At 47.5% G+C, this 20,838-nt stretch overlaps 2 protein-coding genes across 4 annotated transcripts in view; both read right to left on the bottom strand.

The window, feature by feature from the left end:
* Positions 1 to 7,495, bottom strand: part of TM9SF4 (transmembrane 9 superfamily member 4) — a 47,601-nt gene extending 40,106 nt beyond the window's left edge. For all 3 annotated transcript variants that reach the window (XM_084776005.1, XM_084776003.1, XM_084776004.1), the window contains exon 1: positions 7,260 to 7,495. Coding sequence is in view for 2 of the 3 variants with exons in the window: in XM_084776003.1 (XP_084632129.1) it covers positions 7,260 to 7,274 (15 nt within the window). In the remaining variant the exon portion in view is untranslated. The remainder of the gene's footprint in view (positions 1 to 7,259) is intronic.
* A 10,298-nt stretch (positions 7,496 to 17,793) lies between these two features.
* The window catches only part of HCK (HCK proto-oncogene, Src family tyrosine kinase), a 45,088-nt gene continuing 42,043 nt past the window's right edge, over positions 17,794 to 20,838 (bottom strand). The window contains exons 12-13 of the mRNA XM_084776019.1: positions 20,385 to 20,516; positions 17,794 to 18,305 (exon numbers count right to left, since the gene is read on the bottom strand). Coding sequence (XP_084632145.1) covers positions 18,103 to 18,305; positions 20,385 to 20,516 — 335 coding nt within the window. The 3' untranslated portion in view covers positions 17,794 to 18,102. The remainder of the gene's footprint in view (positions 18,306 to 20,384; positions 20,517 to 20,838) is intronic.

Below are 20,838 nucleotides of genomic sequence, written 5' to 3'. Positions count from 1 at the left end.
TGTGAGCAGCACGTGGGCTCTGGGAATGGAACCCAGGTGCCCTGCAGGAACAAGCGCTCCTAATCGCACTGAGCCGGCCACAGCCCCTTGTCCCTCGGCTTTTAACTGATCACCTCAGTAACGCCTGCGTCAAGTACAAAGTCAGCCACATGCAGAGCCCTAAAAGGAGGGTGAGCGTCTAGAGAGAAGCAGCAGCCCACTCCACAGCACCCTGCTTTACTGGGTACCCAAGTCACATGACCGCAGCGGCAGCCTGCAGGAACCAGGTGACGGCAATCGAGAACTCTGTGCAGGGAACCTAACACTCCATCCCTGGCAAAAGCACAGCTGACCTGGAGCGAGAGTTGAAAATCTCAAGGGACCCAAGAGCCAGCCTCTCCCTGACTGGCTTTTTTAATTCTTGGGGACTGGATATTCAGAAACACCCCACACCAACCATCCCCACTAGCAACCTAAGAAAGGCACTAGAAAAAAACCAAAACATTCCTCATCCTGCCAATTTTGCCCTACTCAGTTTGAAAGCTGTGAACAGTTAACCTTTCCAAAGAAAATAGGGAGTTTCTCCCGAGAACTGAATGGTTCATTCACTGGCATTTCTGTAACACACGTTAAGCTCTTTCCAAGTCTTTCCTATAAACAGCATCACCTAGCCACACAGCGGGGCCAAGCTTGACAAGGCTGCCCCTGGCCCTGCAACAAAAGCAGCACCCGACTCACAGCAGACCAGTCTGCTACTGTGCTCTTCCCCCTAAACAGCACCAGCTTAAGGTCAGTTAGGACCGACTCCCCAGGAGTGGGGTGGGAGTGGGGTGGGGTGGGGTGGGGAGGCTCCAGGCACTGTTTACCAACAGTTCAGTGAAAGCAATTATTCAGTCAGCTAAAGCTCCCTAAGAATTCAGCCACATGTGAATGAAGGCTAATGACAACTAAAGACCACTTACCAAGGCGCCCCACGGAGCTAAAGAACTCACCCAGCTATGAGAAAATAAAACAAAATACCCAGAACTAAATTAGTCACTGGTGACTCTGAAAATGCAGCCTTTATTTCAGAACACAGAGACACAACAGTTGCTGTGCTGGGAGAAGAGCAGAGGGTTATGGGAAGGCCTGCAGCAGCCGAAGTCCAGGTAAAACAAACTACGTTCACAAAGCAAGCCAGGTGTGGTGGCACACGCCTGTAATCCCAGTACCTGGGAGACAGAGGCAGGAGGATCTCTGTGTGTTCCAGGCGAGCCTGGTCTACAAAGTGAGCCCAAGGCAGCCAGGGCTACACAGAGAAACCCTGTCTCAAAAAACAAGCAAGCGAAGCTACACTTAACCCTAAAGGAGGGGAGCACAGACATTATTGCTCTTCCCTGCCCTCGGAGTATTTGCAAAAGAGCTCTCGGCCCTGGAGACAGAGGCTCACACAGCACAGGTCCGCAACACTTCACATCTGGGACTAAAGCCACAAAGTGCTAGGCACTCAGACTCATTATTACAATTCTTTTGAGGAGAGTCTCACGCTCAGTTCAAAACTATGAAGATGTATTGAGTATGGGATGGCGGGTAAGCTCTGGAGATGAGCGGAGGTGGTGGCTGCAGAGCACTGTGAATGTACGCAATGCCCTGACCTTGTATAAATGGCGAAAATGGCAAACTTTATGTCTATTTCACCACAATGAGAATATTAAGAAAAAATAACAGGCTTAAAGAGGCAAGAAGTTTGCCCATTGTCACAAAAGTAATTCTACCCCAGGATTGTTTACCCAGCCTTAGATCTGGACCTCAAAGTCTGGCAGGTCTGTCCGTTTAAGGTATCGGATGTAGGTAAGAAATCATATTGGACAGACTGGACAGCACAGAGGAAGCAATGAAGAGGAGTGTGGTGGCACTGAGAAGTCTTGGGTGCACACCCCACCCCAATCTGGGAAACAATAGTGACAGCAAATGGTTCAAGGATCAAAGCAGGTTAGAAGGTAGTGGCCCCTACCATTCATCCGTGGCCAGATGGCCCTGCTCATCCTGGGTCCTTCCCACCTTCCTGCCAGTGCCAGAGATCAAAACTCAACCTTCTCCAACATTCTGCGACCTGTTTAATTCCAAGATCAAAGAGGACCTTTTGTCCAAGTTGTAAAACAGGAGGCAACTGAATGCTGCCTCCTCTGCATTTCCTGTGGGCTGAGAGCCTCCTTTAAAAGGGACTCCTCAGAGAAACACACGAACCAAGCCTGAGACAGGCAGGCGCTCAGTTCCCAGGATATAGTGGTTCCTGCAGAATATGGGCCTCATATATGAGGCAACTTAAGGAGCCAGAAAGAAAATATAGCCAACATGACACGCTAGAGGGAGCACAGGAGTGGTGATAGCTACAAACAAATCCAATGGCACCCAACGCTAGCAAAAGCAGCTTCAACGTAAGGACTTGCTGCAGAACCTTCCACTTGGAACTTAGAAATCATGAAGTCCAAGTCCTTCCCCCACCCCCTTTTTCTTTTTGTGAGACAGAGTTTTCTTGTATTATCCTTGGCTGTCCTGAAATTCACTCTGTAGACCAGGCTGTCCTAGAACTCAGAGACACACCTGCACCTGCCTCTGCCTCCCCTGAGTGCTGGGATGTGCCACCACCGTGCAGCATGTTTTTGTAAAGGCAGACTTCTCTCTCTCTCTCCTTCCCACGCTCCCTCCCTCCAGTTTGGAACTCCCTGTGTAGACCAAGCTGTCTCTGCCTCCCGAGCGCTAGGACTGAAGGCTTGTGCCCAGCTCAAGTTCAAGTCTTCGTGCGACACAGGACATGTACACATAAAACAGATCAAGGAAAGCCAAACCCATTTGCCAGGCCACCCATGACAGCAAGGACCTCTGGAATGAAGCAAGCTATTGCCTTCTCCTCCAGTGCTTCTCCATGAGCTGACAGGAACTAGAGGCAGAGGGCCTCCCTGCCTGCTGCTCAGGCCACTTCCGCCCAGCATCCCTTATGGGCACTGCCTCTACTGGCTCCAAAGAACTTTGGTATCAGTCAGTCCATCATTCTGCCCTACATGGAATAAGATCCCTCCAATCTGGGGAAACTGGCCCAGGAACCCGACTCCTAGGCATATATCCTCGAAAAATGAAAGCATGTTTCTGCAAAAAATGCACACATAGTTCACAGCAGGCTGATTCCAACCAGCTGAGACGTGAGGCACTCACAGTCAGCTGATAAAGGGATGAAGAAAGCACTAGGAATGCTACAACATGAGCGCATCTTGAAGGTATCATGGAAAGTAAAAGCAGCTTGACAGTAAAAAACCACACATTGTACATTTTCTTTATAGTAAGTGAGGAAAGGTAAATCCTCAAAGACACAGAAAATTAGCTGCTAGGAAATAGGGGAGCAAAGCCTGGGAATGAATGGGAATGCTTCCTTTTAAGTTGATGGAAATGTTCTGGAATTTAACAGTAATCCTACAAATACACCAAAACCCACTGAACTGTGAACCTGAAAAAGAGGTCAGTGTAGACGCACTCACTGCTCCTGCAGAGGATCCGGGTCTGCTTCCCTGCACCCACAAGGTGGCACACAACCATCTGTAACTCCAGGTCTGATGATTTCATCTGGTTTCCTCAGGCACCAGCATGTAAATGATGCACATATATGCACACAGGCCGACACTCACACACAACACGGAAAAAGATCTTTTAATAAGAAGAGGCAATCTTGTGGTATAAGAATCACAGCCGTAGAGATAAAACTGCATGAAAGCTGATACAGCGTGAAGGAGGAGATTATATAAGGGAAGTGGAGTATCATACGCCGATGAACGTACTCAACAGGTATTTCCCAAGTTCCATTAAAATATTCCCAAGAGCAGTTTTCTGTAATGAGATAAGAGTCTGCTTCTCAATTCTCACCCAGATGGATTCTATCCTGTAACTTTCTATGGTGGTCTAAATCCAGGGCAAATGCCTATAGCCAGAGCAGTCTTACTCTGCAGATTCAGGACACACTCTGCTGTGCTGAGTTGCCCAACTCTAAGGGAAGAACCATTCATGATGAAGAAAGCCCTGCACTGCATGCCCACAACTCTAACTCCAAAGCAAAACAGCCTCCTCAGATCCCCAGCCTGTTCACACGGCCACCGAGCTCACTAGCTCAGTTCCTCTTTGCCTCACTTGCCTCAGAAGCTGTCCACCCCAATTAGATCTTTATACCCCACCCAAAATGGTTGTGAAATTGCTTATGTATATGAGGGGTGGGAACAGCACAGACTTCTGTGTGGTAACGTGCTTGGCATAAACTAAGTTCACATCTACCTGTGACTTCGAATACTCCTCCTTTTCACTAAACATACAGTTTCTTGTGTGTCCTTTAATCTGGCCTCTGTATACAACACATTCTTCATTTATATTATCTGTCTGTCTGTCTGTTTGTCTGTCTGTCTAGACTCACCTCTCTGTGCAGCCTTGGCTCTCCTGGAACTGGACATGTAGACCAAGCTGGCCTTGAACTCACAGAGACCCACCTGCCTCAGCCACCCAGGTGCTGCCTTCTCCACGTACTGAAATGGGTTAAATGGGTTTCCATGGTCTGCCTGCACACTAAGAACAAGCTGACTCTCCTAATGTGTTGTCCCAGGGGGGTAGGAAGTGAACCAACCTAACAGAACAACCTGTCTCAAAACACAGTCCACAGATTGCAAACTGTGAGCTACAACACAAACCAATCACAAGCACACACTTCTGGAAACCGTATGATCTGTCTGCAGTTTCATGTTTGATCTCTGTTTCCTACCCCACCTTTCCCCACGTTTCTGGTGTTGCAGCCTTAAACATGCCATTTGACCTTCACACTCGCCATTTTCTTTGCTTGCTCCATTCTTTGCAAAGCTGTTTTTTTGTTGTCAATGAAGCCTAAAGTCCTATCCCTTTCTCTGAGAAGACCGCCGCTGATCCTGAACAGTTAGGTGTCCTGGTCACCAACGTCACCCCACCTTGCTGTCCTCACAGCGTGTGGCACGACCACACAATTATTGTACTCGTGCGCTCACTGCAGCTTTCCTCGAATGAAAGAAGGTCCAGTGGGTCGGACCCTGACCTGCTCTACACCTACACAACCACACGCCTAGTCCCCTACACAACTACATGCCTAGTCCCCTACACAACCACACGCCTAGTCACCCACACAACTACACGCCTAGTCCCCTACACAACCACACGCCTAGTCACCCACACAACTACACGCCTAGTCACCCACACAACTACACGCCTAGTCACCCACACAACTACACGCCTAGCCACCCACACAACTACACGCCTAGTCACCCACACAACTACACGCCTAGTCACCTATACACTATACACTTAGCTCCTGGCACTACCTGGGTACTCAAATATTTGCTGATCCAAGAAATGAATGCCAGAAATATATATTGCTAACTTATAAACTCTTAAAACTCTGGACAAGCCTGGAATTTCCCAGCACAGTGCTATAAATGCCACCTTACTGAACTCTATGGCCAAGAAAGGGCGTGACTTCCTGCCCTCACAGCCGCCTTGTTCTCAAAGTGGTAAAAGAGAAAAAGGATTTCAACATCCCACTTTCGGGATTTGCCCCATCTCCTGATTTAGGTTGAAGTCTGAGGCCACAGAATCCAGGTAAAACATTTCCACCCTCTAAACAGAGCCAGGGATCAAACTCAGGCCCTTGTATAGGCTCAGCAAATGCTCTACCAATGCGCTACACTCCACCAAACCATGAAATCTTTTACCCGACTTTTAGGGTTATAAACAAGGAACTTTCCTAATTAAAAAAAAAAAAAAAAGCTAAGTCAGCAGTCAGCAGAGGGGATCCTTCCAAGCACTGCACGGTGGTGCACACCTGTAATCCCAGCACTCCGGAAGCCGAGGCAGGCGGATCTCTGTGAGTTCAAGGCCAGCCTAGTCCTCAAATCGAGCTCTAGGACAGCCAAAGCTACACAGGGAAACCCTGTCTTCAACCACACCCCAAATAAGAGGGTACCCTACCCTTCCAGTTAGTTACCCTGGCCCTGTTTACAGAAACTCAACACTAAATAGCTTAAGCAAGAATTTCCTTTGGTAGAGTCAAATGCCACAAGCTTTTTCTGAGTCTTTCTTGTGCATGCACTTCCAGGATGAAATTAATTTTATTTTCTGAAGAACCAATATACAGGGCCACCCAGGAAAATTCACTTTAGATCTTTGTTCTCAGTCCTTGGCAAACAGAATTGGAGCTGCCCATCTCTTAGAAAAGCCAGCCCTTCAAAAACTTAAGCCTGTGGTTCCACAACAGAAGACAGCACGTTGTGACCCGCCCTGTAGGCACAGGTCTAGTGCCTCCACACTCATCCACAAAGAGACTGAATGCTAGTCAACTTCATGATAGTGAGCCTTCATCCATCCATAAGGAGCTGTCCGGCATGGGAAGGCGATGCAGGCAGGTATGGATGGGCCAGAGGTGTTTTTAAACAGTAACGCAGGGACCGCCTCCATTATAAACATAGGACTGTTTGTAACCGTGTAGATCCCGGAGCATTGCCTAACCCTAAGGTTTTGCAATCTTTGGGAGTGAGGAGCAGGAAACTGTATTTGTAACATGCTTTCCCCACCAACAACCCAAGATTTCCATGCACAGGAAAGTTTAAGAACTAATCGGATAAAAGCACTTCAGGACAGACTAGGAGTTTTGACAGCAAAGGCCGGGGAGAAGGGTCTGGCGATGGATGACAGGCAGGGATGTCCCGGTCCAGCAGCAATCAAGCGGGGTGAGCTCTAGGGGCAGCTGAGGGTGCAGTTAAGGACAAGGCTGGTTCGAAGCGAGGTAGCACCCGCAGCCTCGTCAAGATGATGGCTATGTAGGGACAGCTGGGTCTGAACGTGAGGAGGAGGAGGAGGACGAAGGAGGAGGACGAAGAGGAGGACGGGGAGGAGCGAAGGTAGAAATAGCGGGGGACTCTCCGGAGGATTCCAGGCCGGGAGGGAAGAATTGGGAAATAGGGTGACAAGGGGCGGGAACGAAAGCCGAAATGAGAACCGCGAAGGCACTAGCCGAGGTCTTCCTTCCAAGCGGCACCTCCCCTAAAACTCCAGGCCCTGACAAGCCTAGGTGCCATGCCAAAGCTAAGAGAACGGGATTTTTTTGTAAGAGGCCAAACCAGGCAAGGGTAACCCTAGCAGAGATTCTGGGGGAGGCTGGGGACTAGGCATGGGGGGCTGGAAGGTCTTGGGCTATCCAGGGGAGCCCTGCTCCAGCTCCGGTTCCCGGAGTCTCCTTCACTCACCACCGCTGCCTCCATCTTGGATCCACGTGTCGCCGTGATGACGTCAGCGGAAGTGGTGCTTCCGTGGGTTAGGACTGTAACTCCACAAGGAGGAGGCCTTGCTTCAATTGCTTCTGTAGTTGCAGTAGTGAAGAGGTAAAGGAGACTTAATTTCTCCTTGGCAAACTGGTCTTGGCAGGGAGGTTTCTGACTAGGTGAGGAGAGAGTACGGTGTAACTACTGGAGCCATATTAACTTCTGGCAGACACCGCTCCTCCCCCTGTTCCTTTTGCATTGTGGGTAATGGGGGTGTGTGGAAACATGCGCGCTCGCTGGATGCCATCTTTACTACTGGCAGAAAGACCCGTTGCTAGGGTTACCGAGACCTTAATTGTGAGACAGAAGGTTTGATAAACCCGCTCTGACAACAACTGGTGTCAGAGTAATTTGTAATTATATGTTTAAATATTTGTTTGACTATTATATGCCCTTACTAATCGGCTGTAACACTTAGGAAGGCAAAATTCAGTCTTTTACCTTACCTTGCCTTTTTGTCATCTGTAAAATGGAGCAGAGATTTCTAGGTTATTTTTATACTTGGCTTATATTGAATAGTCACTGGTACAATTTTGCATATCGAAATATTCGATAAATAGCTGTCATTGTATAAATTATGTACATGCCTTGACACATATGGTAGGTGCCCCAAACAATACACTTTGTTTACTGAGTAAATGAAAAACAGCAAACTTACCGAAAAGAGACAATTTGAATGTGGACTTCTCCGTTCTTACCGGCTTACTGTGTGACTTGAAGCAAATCGCTTAACCATCTTAAACTTCCGTTTCTAGTATTAGCTTTAAAAGGGTGTGTGTAAGGGGTTGGGGAGCAGACTCTAAGGATCATAACAGAGAAAGACTTCATTTGGTCCATATATATCACTGTAAACTGTATACAGAGTCAGTGCTGTCTTCTTAGACAGACCCAAAAAGTTGTTAAAAGAATAGTAATGGGGGGCTGGAGAGATGGCTCAGTGGTTAAGAGCACTGTCTGCTCTTCCAGAGGTCCTGAGTTCAATTCCCAGATCTATAATGAGGTCTAGGACCCTCTTCTGGTGTGCAGGCATACATGTATATGTAATAAATAAATAAATAAATCTTTAAAAAAAAAAAAAGAATAGTAATGAAGCTGGGTGTGGTGGTGCACACTTCTAACCTTAGCACTCAGGGAGGCAGAGGCAGGCAAATCTTTGTGAGCTTGAGGCCAGCCTGGTCTACAAAGCGAGTCCAGGATAGCCAAGGCTACACAGAGAAACCTTGTCTCAGAAAACAACAACAAAGTGAACTCCGCCCCCCCACCTCCCCCCCCTTTTTTTTTTATTTTTACTTTTCCCCTCTTGTTGAATACCAGAGTCAATTTACTTGCTTCGACCAATAGAATAAATTACAAATGTCTTTTAGTTCTGTGTCTAGGCCTTAAGGAGATTGGCAGCTTCTGCTTCCTCCCAAGGGGATAAATAAGGCTGGGTGTCCTGCTGGAGAGCCCTGTGAAGAGATGAGTCTACTTCATTCCTTAAAGCAGTCTAGAAGCTCCAACTGACATTACCCAGGAATGAAATTAGTTTGTACAGTCCAAACCTAGTGTAGTGACTAACTAAATGTAGAGCCATGTGAATGACCTTACTGACACTGTGTGGGACAAAAGAACTACTCGGCTGAGCCTAGCTGATTTACTTTCGGGGATGGATGGTTATATATGCCCAAACCCAAAATAAATGACTGGGACCAGCACAGCCACCACGAGAGCAGATCTATTTCTTTTTTTAATAACTTATTTATTTTTATTGTATATGCATTGGTGTTTTGCCTACATGTATGTCTGTATGAGGGTGTCAGATCTTGGAGTTACAGACAGTTGTGAGCTGCCATGTGGGTGCTGGGAATTGAACCCGGGTCCTTTGGAAGAGCAGTCAGTGCCCTTAACTGCTGAGCCATCTCTCTAGGCCCCAAGAGCAGATCTATTTCTAAGGGGCTGAGCTTGAGAGGCAGGAAGGACTTACTAATCTTGCAGAAACACTGAATTGCAGACTTGTGACCAATTCTACTACAACTTAAATCCTTGAAGTTTCTTACCACTATCTCTGCTTTAAAAATTGCTGACAGGCTGGAGAGACGGTTCAGCAATTAAGAGCACCAGTTCATACGGGTTCGAGTTCCAGCACCCACATGGCTGTTCACAACTCTCTGTAACTCCAGTTTCCAGGGGATCTGATGCCCTCCTTGGCCTCTGCAGGAACCAGACATGTAAATGTTGCATAGCCATACATGCAGCAAAACACCCCTACACATAATGTAAAAGAATACATTTATATTGATAAGAAATATATATCTGCAGACCAGGCTAACCTCAAACTCAGAGATCTACCTGCTTAGGTAGATTAAAGTGCTGCGGTTAAGGGCATGTACCATCACTTCCCAGTTCTAATATTGTCATCTTTATTTTATTTTATTTATTTATTTATTTATTTATTTGGTTTTTTGAGACAAAGTCTCTCTGTGTTAGCCTTGGCTGTCCTGGAGTCACTTTGTAGACCAGGCTGGCCTCGAACTCACAGCGATCTGCCTGCCTCTGCCTCCCGAGTGCTGGGATTACAGGCATGCGCCACCACGTCCGGCTATATTGTCATCTTTAAATGTTATTACATATATTTATTTAGTGTGTATATGTGTGTGTTTAATTGTGTACATATGACTATGTGCCTTGTACATATGTAGGACCCACGGGTCAAAAACTTAGAACTTGAGGCTTGGCTGCATGTGTCTTTAATCTCTGTATTTACTCACAGTATTATAGATTAGATTTCACAGCATTAGTGTCTGTGGCTGTTAGGTTATAACCAGCTCAGAAATATGTGATTGTTTGAAACCCTCATCCTATTTGACACAGTTGCCCAAATCACTGATAACTTGGTCAAGCCATGACAGATCTTCATTATTTCAGCTTTTCGTTATTGTTGTTGTTTTCTATGCTAAAATAGTTCCTTAATTTTGCAGTCTCCACCTCGGCTTCCCTACTTCTGGGGTTACAGGCTGGTGCCGCCGTGCTCAGCATTCTCCTTCATATTGCTCATGAATACGTACTAATTCTAAGCCTGTGATTATGCTGGAACTCTCTCTGGGAAGGGTGTGGCATCAAGCAAGTTTATCACCATGAATATCTGAAGCTTCTTCAGTGAGGAAACTGGGAAGATACATCCCTTAGAGCTGCGGTTGTCAACCTTCCACATGCTGTGACCCTTTAACACAGTTCCTCATGTTGGGGTGACCATAAGATTATTTTTGTTGCTACTTCAGAAGTGTAAACTTGCTACTGTTATGAGTCATAATGTAAATATCTGTTTCCCACTTGTCTTAGGCAACCCCTGTGAAAGAACCGCTGCTTTCAGAACCTGCCCATCCAGGAGAGGGAACTGAGTTCAGTAAAGAGGACTGCTCCCAAAGGGTTAATTCTGGGGCACTTTCAGCATTCTGGGACGGATAGCAGCTGAGGCTTTTGCAGTTTAAAATATACACAATAGGGCTGGAGAGATGGCTCAGAGATTAAGAGCACTGTCTGTTCTTCCAAAGGGTCTGAGTTCGATTCCCAGCAACCATATGGTGGCTCACAATCATCTATAATGAGATCTAGCCTCTTCTGGCTTACAAGCACACATGCAGTCAAAATGCTGTATACATAATAAATAAATCTTTAAAAAAAATAAAATATACACAATATATACATCCCAAGCACAGTGATGCATATGAAGATGGAAGAAAGTCCAGCCCATTGTAAGAGAAAGGAGTCCTGGCTTTGGAGGTAAAAGCCAGGGATGGGACAGACCAGGCTGTACTCTAAAATCTACCCAGGGATGTAGGCTCCACTCAGCCTTAGCATCCTTCTGGCTCATTCATCTTCCTTGGGGTCTAGTATGGTTGCTAAAGAAAGCTATTACAGGCAGTAGGAGAGAGATAAAACAAATAAGGGACAAATAGCCTATATCAGTTGACTTGTAAAAAAAGTTACTGAGGGGCCCGGCGCGGTGGCCCCTTTAATCCCAGCACTCGGGAGGCAGAGGTAGGCGGGTCGCTGTGAGTTCGAGGCCAGCCTGGTCTAGGACAGCCAAGGCTACACAGGGAAACCCTGTTTTGAAAAACAAAACAAAAAAAGGTTACTGAGGGTTCTGTAGTTAGGAATCTCCCTGCTGTTCTCACTCACAGCTCACAACCACCTGTAACTCCAGTTCAGGGGACCTATGCCTTCTTCTAGCCTCTGTAGGCACTGCACACACGTCACACAACACACACACACACACACACACACACACACACACACACAGACACACACACAGACACCTGACACACTCAATTTTTTTTTTGTTTTTTTTCAAGACAGGGTTTCTCTGTGTATCCCTAGCTGTCCTGGGCTCACTTTGTAGACCAGGCTGGCCTCAAACTCACAGAGAAACCCTGTCTTGACAATCCTGAATAAGAGCCAGGCGTGGTGGCATGCACCTTTAATCCCAGCACTCGGGAGGCAGAGGCAGGCGGATCTCTGTAAGTTCGAGGCCAGCCTGGTCTACAAAAGTGAGTCCAGGACAGCCAAGGCTAAATAGGGAAACTCTGTCTCAAAAACAAAAAATAAATAATAAATAAATAAATACATGTTTTTCTCTAGAAGAAGCAGACTGTATATGGTATCAACTACTGCTCACTGAGACCCCTCAAAAGGAAGGGAACACAGAGTGAAAATTGGTAGAGCCTTATGTCACACCGTACTATGCTGCAGACAGACACAAGACAGAATTGAGGCCCCAGGGAGGAGAATAAGGAGGTGGATTCATTCCAGATCACAGGGTAAGAGGAACCAAATGCTTTTCCTGCACCTGAACTCAGTGGCACAGCCAGGCTAAGCAGGTCACACATGCCTCCCCTTGGTTCTGCCACCTTCCAGAGGTGAACCGGTAACATGAAGTGCGTCCCCACATTCTGTGCTTTGTTTATTAGACTTTACGTTTTTTTTCTTTTGAGACAGGGTTTCACTATGTAGCCAGGAACTCCATGCACAGGTAAACCAGACTGGCCATAAACTCACAAAGACCCATCTGTTGGGACCACACCCAGCCTAGACTTCATTTTTTTTTTTTTAACATCAGCACTATGATTTGACTGTGTCCTCCAAAGCTCATGTGTTGAAAAACGTAGTCTCTAAATGCAGCAGTGTTTAGAGACCTGACTTTTACAGGATGATAGCAGGGCATATAGCTCAATTGGTAGAGTGCTCGCCTAACAAGCATGAAGCCCTGGGTTCAATTCCCAGCACTGCATAAACCAGACACATGCCTGTAACCCCAGCACTCAGCAGGTAGAGGTCATCTTCAGCTACATGGCAAGTTCCAGGATATCCTGGGTTATAGAAGATCCTGTCTCAACAAACAAACAAATAAACAAATGCCCTATGAGTGGACTAACAGTTCTTGTCAGAGTGAGCTGTTGTGAGCGTTGGTTCCTGAGGAGAGGACAAGCGCCCTTCTATGTGCAGTGCTTTGATGCAACAAGAAGACCCTTGCTATGTGCAGACTCCTTTGCCCCTAGGAATTTTTAGGTTCTGTTTTGGTTTGGTTTGGTTTTGGTTTTTCAAGACAGGGTTTCTCTGTGTAGCCTTGGCTGTTCTGGACTCTCTCTGTAGACCAGGCTGGCCTTGAACTCACAGAGATCCACCTGCCTCTGCCTCCCAAGTGCTGGGATTAAAGGCGTACGCCGCTTCCGCTGCCACCACCACCACCAGGTGGACTTTTAGTTTTTAATATGGAATAATTCACACATTTGTGTGCTATCCTTGCAAAGGGCCATGCTAATCTCTGTATTGTTCCAATCTTAGTATATATGTTGCTGAAGTGTGAATTCTGCCCCTACAAGTCTTTGACTGTCCTAGACTCACTTTGTAGACCAGGCTGGCCTCAACTCACAGCGATCCACCTGCCTCTGCCTCCCAGGTGCTGGGATTAAAGGCGTGAGCCACCACACCCAGCCTAGAAGTCTTAAGAAATAAATTCCTGTTCTTTGCAAATGACCCAGCCTCAGTAGTTCTGTTACAGCAATACCAAAGGCGCTGAATAAGTTTGATAATAGCCTGAGAGTGCAAAGAACAGAAGTTCATATAACTTTCCACCTACACTTGGTTTTCCCTGTCATTAACACCTTGCATGGGTGGGCCATTTGTGAAAGCCACTGAACCAGTAGTGATGTATTACCAACTCAACTCCATACATTAGCGCAGGGTCCACTCTCTTCCTCCTTTTCTTTACCTTTTTCTACCTTCTTCTCCTCCTCTTCCTTCTTTTTTGAGACATGATCTTATTTTGTAGCCCTGGCTGTCCTGGAACTCTGTAGATTCAGGCTGGCCTTGAACTCACAGGGATACGCCTGCCTCTGTCTCTGAAGTGCTGGGGTTACAGACGTGCATCACCACACCTGGGTTTGGGTCCACTCTTTGTGCCACACTGTTGGCTTTGTTTTTTAACAATTAAACTTTATTATATACAACCCAACTAGCTTACACAAAAGGGAAAAGAGTTAAAGGGTAACAAAAGTGAACCTTCCGGTATCCTTTCCACGGGATGGGTCCCTTGGTGTCTCTGGCCTGCGTGCTGGTCCAGCCTGTTTGCTGATCCTCTTCCTGATCCACTTACCTGAGCTCAAGCCCCGTCTGACCCTGCTGCTCCTCTCTGTCCCCTCCGTTTGTCACATGCAAGGGCTGGTCTCCCTCTCCCATTGAGGGTTGATTAGAAACACAATAGTCCAGGTGAAGTCACTCAGTCCCCTTCCTGAATTCCAGGCCCAGGATAGATCCACCCAGTCTATCTCAAGGTTAATCTCAGGGAGTTTCCGTGGTGTGTCCAAGGGCAAAGCCCACCAAGACTGCTTTCACCTGTGACAAAGCTTACACTCCTTCCCACACCATGCTTTCAATAGGTTTTGACAGAGGCTTAATGGAAGTACCCGCCGCTATAATATTTTACAGAATAGTCCGTGGCCGGCCCTGAGGGCTGCCTGTGTTCCAGCTATTTATTCCTGGATCCTTTTTCTGAAATTCTTAGCAACCACTGGTGCTGTTACTGTCTGCATGGTTTCCATTTCTCATGCTATATAGCTGAGATCTCAAGTGCATAGCCTTTACAGACCGGTATCCCAGCCTCCATTGCGCTGAGGTGGACCTCAGGACCTTGTGTATGTATGTCAGGCAAAGGCTGGACCACTGAGATCCATCCCTAGAACCAGCTTGGCTTCTTTCTCCCAGGAACTGCACCTAAGATTCCCTTCTCTCTGCCAGGTGTGGTGGTGCACGCCTATGATCCCAGCACTCAAGAGGCAGAGGCAGAGGCAGGTGCATCTCTGTGAGTTTGAGGCCAGCCTGGTGGTCTACAAAGCAAGTCCAGGTCAGCCAGCAGCCAGGGCTGTTACACAGAGAAACCCTGTCTTGAAAAAAAAAATTCCCCTCTCTCTTTTCATTGATTAATACCTGATTTCTTTCTTTTTTGTTTTTCCAAGACAAGGTTTCTCTATGTAGCCTTGGCTGTCCTGGACTCACTTTGTAGACACCAGGCAGGCTTTGAATTCACAAAGACTTGCCTGCCTCTGCCTTCCAAGTGCTGGGATTAAAGGCATGTGCCACCATGCCTGGCTTTTTTTTTTTTTTTAAGATTTATTTATTTATTATTATGTATTAGTGTTTGCTTGCATGTATACCTGCATACCAGAAGAGGGCACCAGATCTCATTATAGATGGTTGTGAGCCACCACTTGGTTCCTGGGAATTGAACTCAGGACCTTTGAAAGAGCGGACAGTGCTCTTGACCTCTGAACCATCTCTCCAGCCCACCTGACTTCTTTTTAACATTAATAATTTCTATTTAACACTAATATTACAGAAGTTTCTTTATTCCTCTTTTTTTTTTTTGTTTTTTTTTTGTTTTTGTTTTTCGAGACAGGGTTTCTCTGTGTTGCCTTGGCCATCCTGGACTCACTTTGTAGACCAGGCTGGCCTCGAACTCACAGCGATCCACCTGCCTCTGCCTCCCGAGTGCTGGGATTAAAGGCGTGCGCCACCACTCCCGGCTCTTTATTCCTCTTGAAAGGCCATCTTCTTGCTTCTGGTAGTGAATGAAGCTCCTCTGACTGTCTCATGTAAATTTTTGTCTGGACACACATCTTCATATACAAAACACCAGGAGACCCAAATGGTGGGTCATACAGTTAAGAGATTGTTTAGTTTTGTAAAAGAGGGGTTGGGTCATCTTCCCAAGTGATTGTGGGGTCCTGAGTTCCTGAAGCTCTCAGTGTCCTGCAGTCAGGGGTTTGGTGTTATCAGCATTTGGGATCTTAGTCACTCTGGGTGAGTTTGTTTGTTTGTTTGTTTTAAGATTTATTTACTCCCAAGAAGAGACTTGAGGCCGGGGGATCCTAGCACATAGCCTGAAAGTGGGAAAGTACACAGAGAGGGACAAAAATCGTACCACGACCAGTTTCTTAGCAATCACACCTAGGCAATAAAGTCCCCATAAAGCTCTGAAGGACAAGGTTCAGAGAGCCTCCAGAGAGCTAGGTGTGTGGAGATTGCTGCCGAGTGGCAGGTCTGGCGAGGACATGGGAGTGCCACGTGGCCCTTTCCCACTGTGCATTCTGTCATCTTTTCCTTTGTTGTATCCTTTATGATAAAACAGTAAAACCCAAGTCTCTTGCCGAATTCCCCCAGCAGTTGGGGCAAATTAACTGAACCTAAGGAGGGAGCCCTGTGGGGCCCGGCTGATAGGAAGCCGGTCGGAGCCTGTGTAAACCAACTTGCAGAGTGTCTGCTGTCTAATGTGGAGGAGAGGAAGTGGTGGGGGCTGAGCCCCAACATGTGGATCTAACAGTGCCTTCAAGTAGTGAGGGTTAGAACTGAGGGGTGTGTGTGTGTGTGTGTGTGTGTGTGTGTGTGTGTGTGTGTGTGTGTGTGTGTGCGCGCGTGCGTTGGGGAAGGGTGGCCTGGCTGCAGGGTGGCTGTTAGGAGCCATCTTTGCACCTTTAAGGGTCATAGGAGTGTTGATTGTAGTGTGAAAACAGGTATAACAGTTGTTTTGGTTAACCCAGCTAGCCTTAGTCTCCACTGTTCTGAGATCTGATTCTTAAGGTTAGATCTACAAGTTACTGAGGGATGCTGAAGTCCAGGGTTCTCTGTGACGCTAGGGGATTCTGGGGTGTAGATCCTTTGGGAGATGCAGTAATACAGAAGTGTCATCGCACTCTGTCCCATTGCACTCTGTCCCATCCCCTTCTTTCTCTCATGACAAAAGCTAATTGCCAACACCTTTCAGCTGAGGTGACATGCCGAAAGTGTCTGCCACCCTCTCATCCCCTCTAATCAGGTCTCCATCCTGGCCACCAAGGGTGTCCCTTACAGAGTACCAGGTCCTTCTCAGCAGTTCCACCATCAGACCCAAGCTCTCCTGCGGTGATGGTGACCACCTTAGCAATCACGACTGTGCGGCCCCCGGAAACGGCCGCTATCCCCGGGGGAGTTCTCCTGTATCAGTGTGGCTTAACAGGAGAGAAGCCGTACGTGGTGTGCTGCCATCTCCAGTTTCTGGGGCGCAAAACCGTACAGCATCCAGACACCCGTGTGGTAGGCAGAGGCACGGCCCCTCCCTCAGAGGTGTGCGTGTGACTCTCCAGAAGCTGGGGGAAATGCCGCCTCGGCAAAGGGGACTTTGCAGATGTGATTAAGGAGCGCGAAGTTAAGGGTCATCCTGGCTTATTTAGGTGAGTCCACGTAATTATACTTTAAAGAGGAGGCAGCAGGGGAGGCCAGGCCATGGAAGTCTACTTGGCGTGGTGTACAAGAGTCAAGGCTGATGGTGGCTGCTGGGAGCCAGAAAAGGCAAGGATGGAATCCCTCCCTGAGTCTCCGGGAGCACCGCAGCCCGTTTCACACTCAGGCCTGTCCCACTGTGAGAAGCTGCTGTCAAAGCCACCCACGCTTGTGGGGATATTTGTTACCAGAGCAAAAGGAAGGGGACACAGCCAGCGAGTATTTTAGGAAAACCCTCAGCATTCCTTCTAACTTTTCCCTTTCTTATGCATAAGTGTATATGTATGTGCATGTTTGTGTGCATGGAGGTGCACATGGGTGTGTACATGTATGCAGAGGTCAGAGGATAACCTCAGGTGTCATTCTCCAGAAGGCCATCCATCTCCCTTGAGTTGAGCCTCTCACCGACCTGGAACTCACCAATTAGGCTAGACTGGCCGGATAGGGAGCCCAGGCATCCCCCGGTCTCCACTCTCCTCACAGGGAGGGCAAATGCACGCCACCACACCTTGCAGTTTGACGTGGTTCTGGAGATTGAAGTGGGGTTCTTGTGCTCGCAGGACAAGCACGCTGCTGACTGAGCCATCTCCCCACCCGGACTCTCTCCTTTCTTCACACTTTTGGTCCTTCTCCTATCTGATACGTCACACAGCAAGATGGCAAATAGATGTTTGGGGACCGAGAAGCTGACCTCTGGGGAAAGCCTTTGACATTCATATTTTTTTAATTTAAATACTATTTTAACAGTTTCCCACTTAAACCACAGCTATAGGTTGAATTCAGTCATCCCAGGCAAATGAAAAACACCAAGTTAGGGGACCCGAGAATGGCAGACGGCAGATGACAAGAGTCAAAAAGAGGGTGTGAGGTCCACCCCACGCACTCAGCAGCTGGAGCATCTTTGGCTGGAGTGTGTGTGGTGTCCGGGAGTGGGGCCAGCAGGCTCAGCACGTCACGGGCGCTGCTCCTGCCCTGCCCTTCAAGGCTGCTGCTGATACTGGCTCTCCGTGGCCGTGTAGAAGTCATCCAGCACACTCTGGATGTATTCGAAGGTGGGCCGCTCCTCTGGGCGGTTCTTCCAGCAGCGGATCATGATATTATAGAGCTCTTCTGGACAGTTCTCTGGTCGAGGCATACGGTATCCGTGTTCTAGTGCCCGGATCACTTCTGGGTTTGACATGCCTGAGAAAGAGATGTGGCATTAAGTGGGGGTTCGGGGGGATTGGGTGGCAATTGAGCTGGAGTTACCATCTGGCTATGTGGGGAAGATACAGAACTGTCCCGTTGCTGGTTTGTCCAGTCACAAGCCATGCCAGACCTTTTTTTTAATTATTATTATTATTTGTTTGTTTTGTTTTTACTTTTCAAGACAGGATTTTTCTATGTAGCCCTGGCTGACCCAGAACTCACTCTGTAGACCAGGCTGGCCTCAAATCAGAACTCAGGAGATTCTCCTGCCTCTGCCTCTCAAGTGCTGGGATTAAAGGCCTGTGTCACCACTGCCTGGCAACACCAGACCTCTTAAGGAAGCAGGACATTAACCAAACTACTATTTCTGCTACTCTTGGTCTGTTATTTTTATCTGTCTATCTGTCTATCTATCTATCTATCTATCTATCTATCATCTATCAATCATATATATGTATATGTATATATACTATCCTGGAGCTCACTATGTAGATCAGGCTGGCTTCAAACTCACTGCGATCCGCCTGCCTCTGATAGGATTAATGGTGTAGGCCGCCATGCCTGGCTGTCCATTACTTTTCTTAATTGTAGCCTCAGGCATCTAAATGGATGTAAGTTATATAATTCACTGCCTGGAGTTTACCAGTGGCTGGACTCAAGGTCACTCCGAATAGGATCATTTCTTTATTCTACCTAACTTTACATTTGTTATTTATAAAGACAACCACGAAACACCTATGATTACCAACTTTACTTTTATTTTTAGTTTGTTTTTTTTTTTAACTCGGGTTGGGAAAGGCTGAAGAAATGGCTCAGTGATTAAGAACAAAACCAAAAAAACTTTCAACACCTTACATGGATGTCTATAAATCACCTAAAGTGAATCATCCCAAATTCCCATAGCTCCTCCATTGTCAGGACAGCCATCCTTAGCTCTCTTTTTTAAAACTAACTAACTAATTAATTAATTAATGTATACAGTGCTCTGCCTGCATGTACACCTACACACCAGATCTCATTGTAGATGGTTGTGAGCCACTCTGTGGGTGCTGGGAATTGAACTCAGGACCTTTAGAAGAGCAGACAGTGCTCTTAACCTCTGAGCCATCTCTCCAGCCCCCAACTCTCTTTGCTTCTTTTGAAATGTGGTCCAGTGTATCAGTTGCCAGTGCCACCACCCTGTCCCCAGCTGCCTGTGTGCCAGTTTGTTCACATACTCTCATCCATTCCCACTGAAACGAAGCCTGGCCCCTCCAGATTTATGTATTTGTTTGTTTCTTTTTATCTCACGTGTATGAATATTTTGCCTCCGTGTATATATGTGCATATTATACACCATGTGTATGCTGGTGTCCTCGAAGGCCAGAACAGGACATCAGATCCCCTAGAGTTGGAATGACAGATGGCTGTGAGCTGCCATGTGGGTGGTGAGAACTGGACCCCCCATCCTCTGTAAGAGCAGCAAGTGCCCTTAACCTCTGACCCATCTCTCCAGCCTCAAGAATACATTTCTTAAAAATAGAGATAATCCAGATGTGATGGTGCACAACTTTAGTCCCAGAACTTGGAAAGCAAAGGCAGATGGATTTCTGAGACTTCAAGGCCATCCTGGTCTACATTAGGAAGTTCTAGGCCAGCCTGGGCTATAGACTATGACCTTGCTCCCCCCCACACACAACATACAACATACACACACACACACACACACACATACATCAGTTAACTTCCTCCCAGCCTCACACCATCTCATGGCTTCCTAGACACTTCAGTGAACAGCCACATTCATCACTATACCCAGGCCCTGCGGGTCTAGCCTCTCCAGATGTGTTCATCTTCGTCCTGAACTCTGATTCCTTGGATGCAATAAGGTGTGGGAAAGAAGAAACAGCCAGCAAATCCCTTATAGACAGGCTAAGGAATGGTGGATCATGGCATCTCTCCATGATTGAAATGAGAAAGGTGAAGGGAGATTGGGGGAAGGTCAGGAGCTGAGTTTAATAGACATGCTGACAAGATGGGCCACTGTCAGGCTGGGTTCTAGACACATCCCTAATCCCATGTCCCTTTCTGTACCTGGATAAGGGATCCGGCCATAGGTGACAATTTCCATCAGCAGGATACCAAAGGACCAGACATCTGACTTGATGGTGAAGGAGCCAAAGTTGATGGCCTCAGGAGCTGTCCACTTGATGGGGAACTTTGCTCCTGCAGGGTTGGACAAAGCAGTGTCAGGGTGAGCCTGGGGACAGTGAGTACTGGGGCTCCGCAGAACAGTGTCAGGGTGAGCCTGGGGAGCAGTGAGTACTGGGGCTCCGCAGAGCAGTGTCAGGGTGAGCCTGGGGAGCAGTGAGTACTGGGGCTCCGCAGAGCAGTGTCAGGGTGAGCCTGGGGAGCAGTGAGCACTGGGGCTCCGCAGAACAGTGTCAGGGTGAGCTTGGGGAGCAGTGAGTACTGGGGCTCCGCAGAGCAGTGTCAGGGTGAGCCTGGGGAGCAGTGAGTACTGGGGCTCCGCAGAACAGTGTCAGGG

The sequence above is a fragment of the Acomys minous genome (assembly GCF_964271855.1).
Source record: "Acomys minous genome assembly, chromosome: 3".
NCBI lineage: Eukaryota > Metazoa > Chordata > Mammalia > Rodentia > Muridae > Acomys > Acomys minous.
This window is presented reverse-complemented; position numbering and strand designations above follow the sequence as displayed.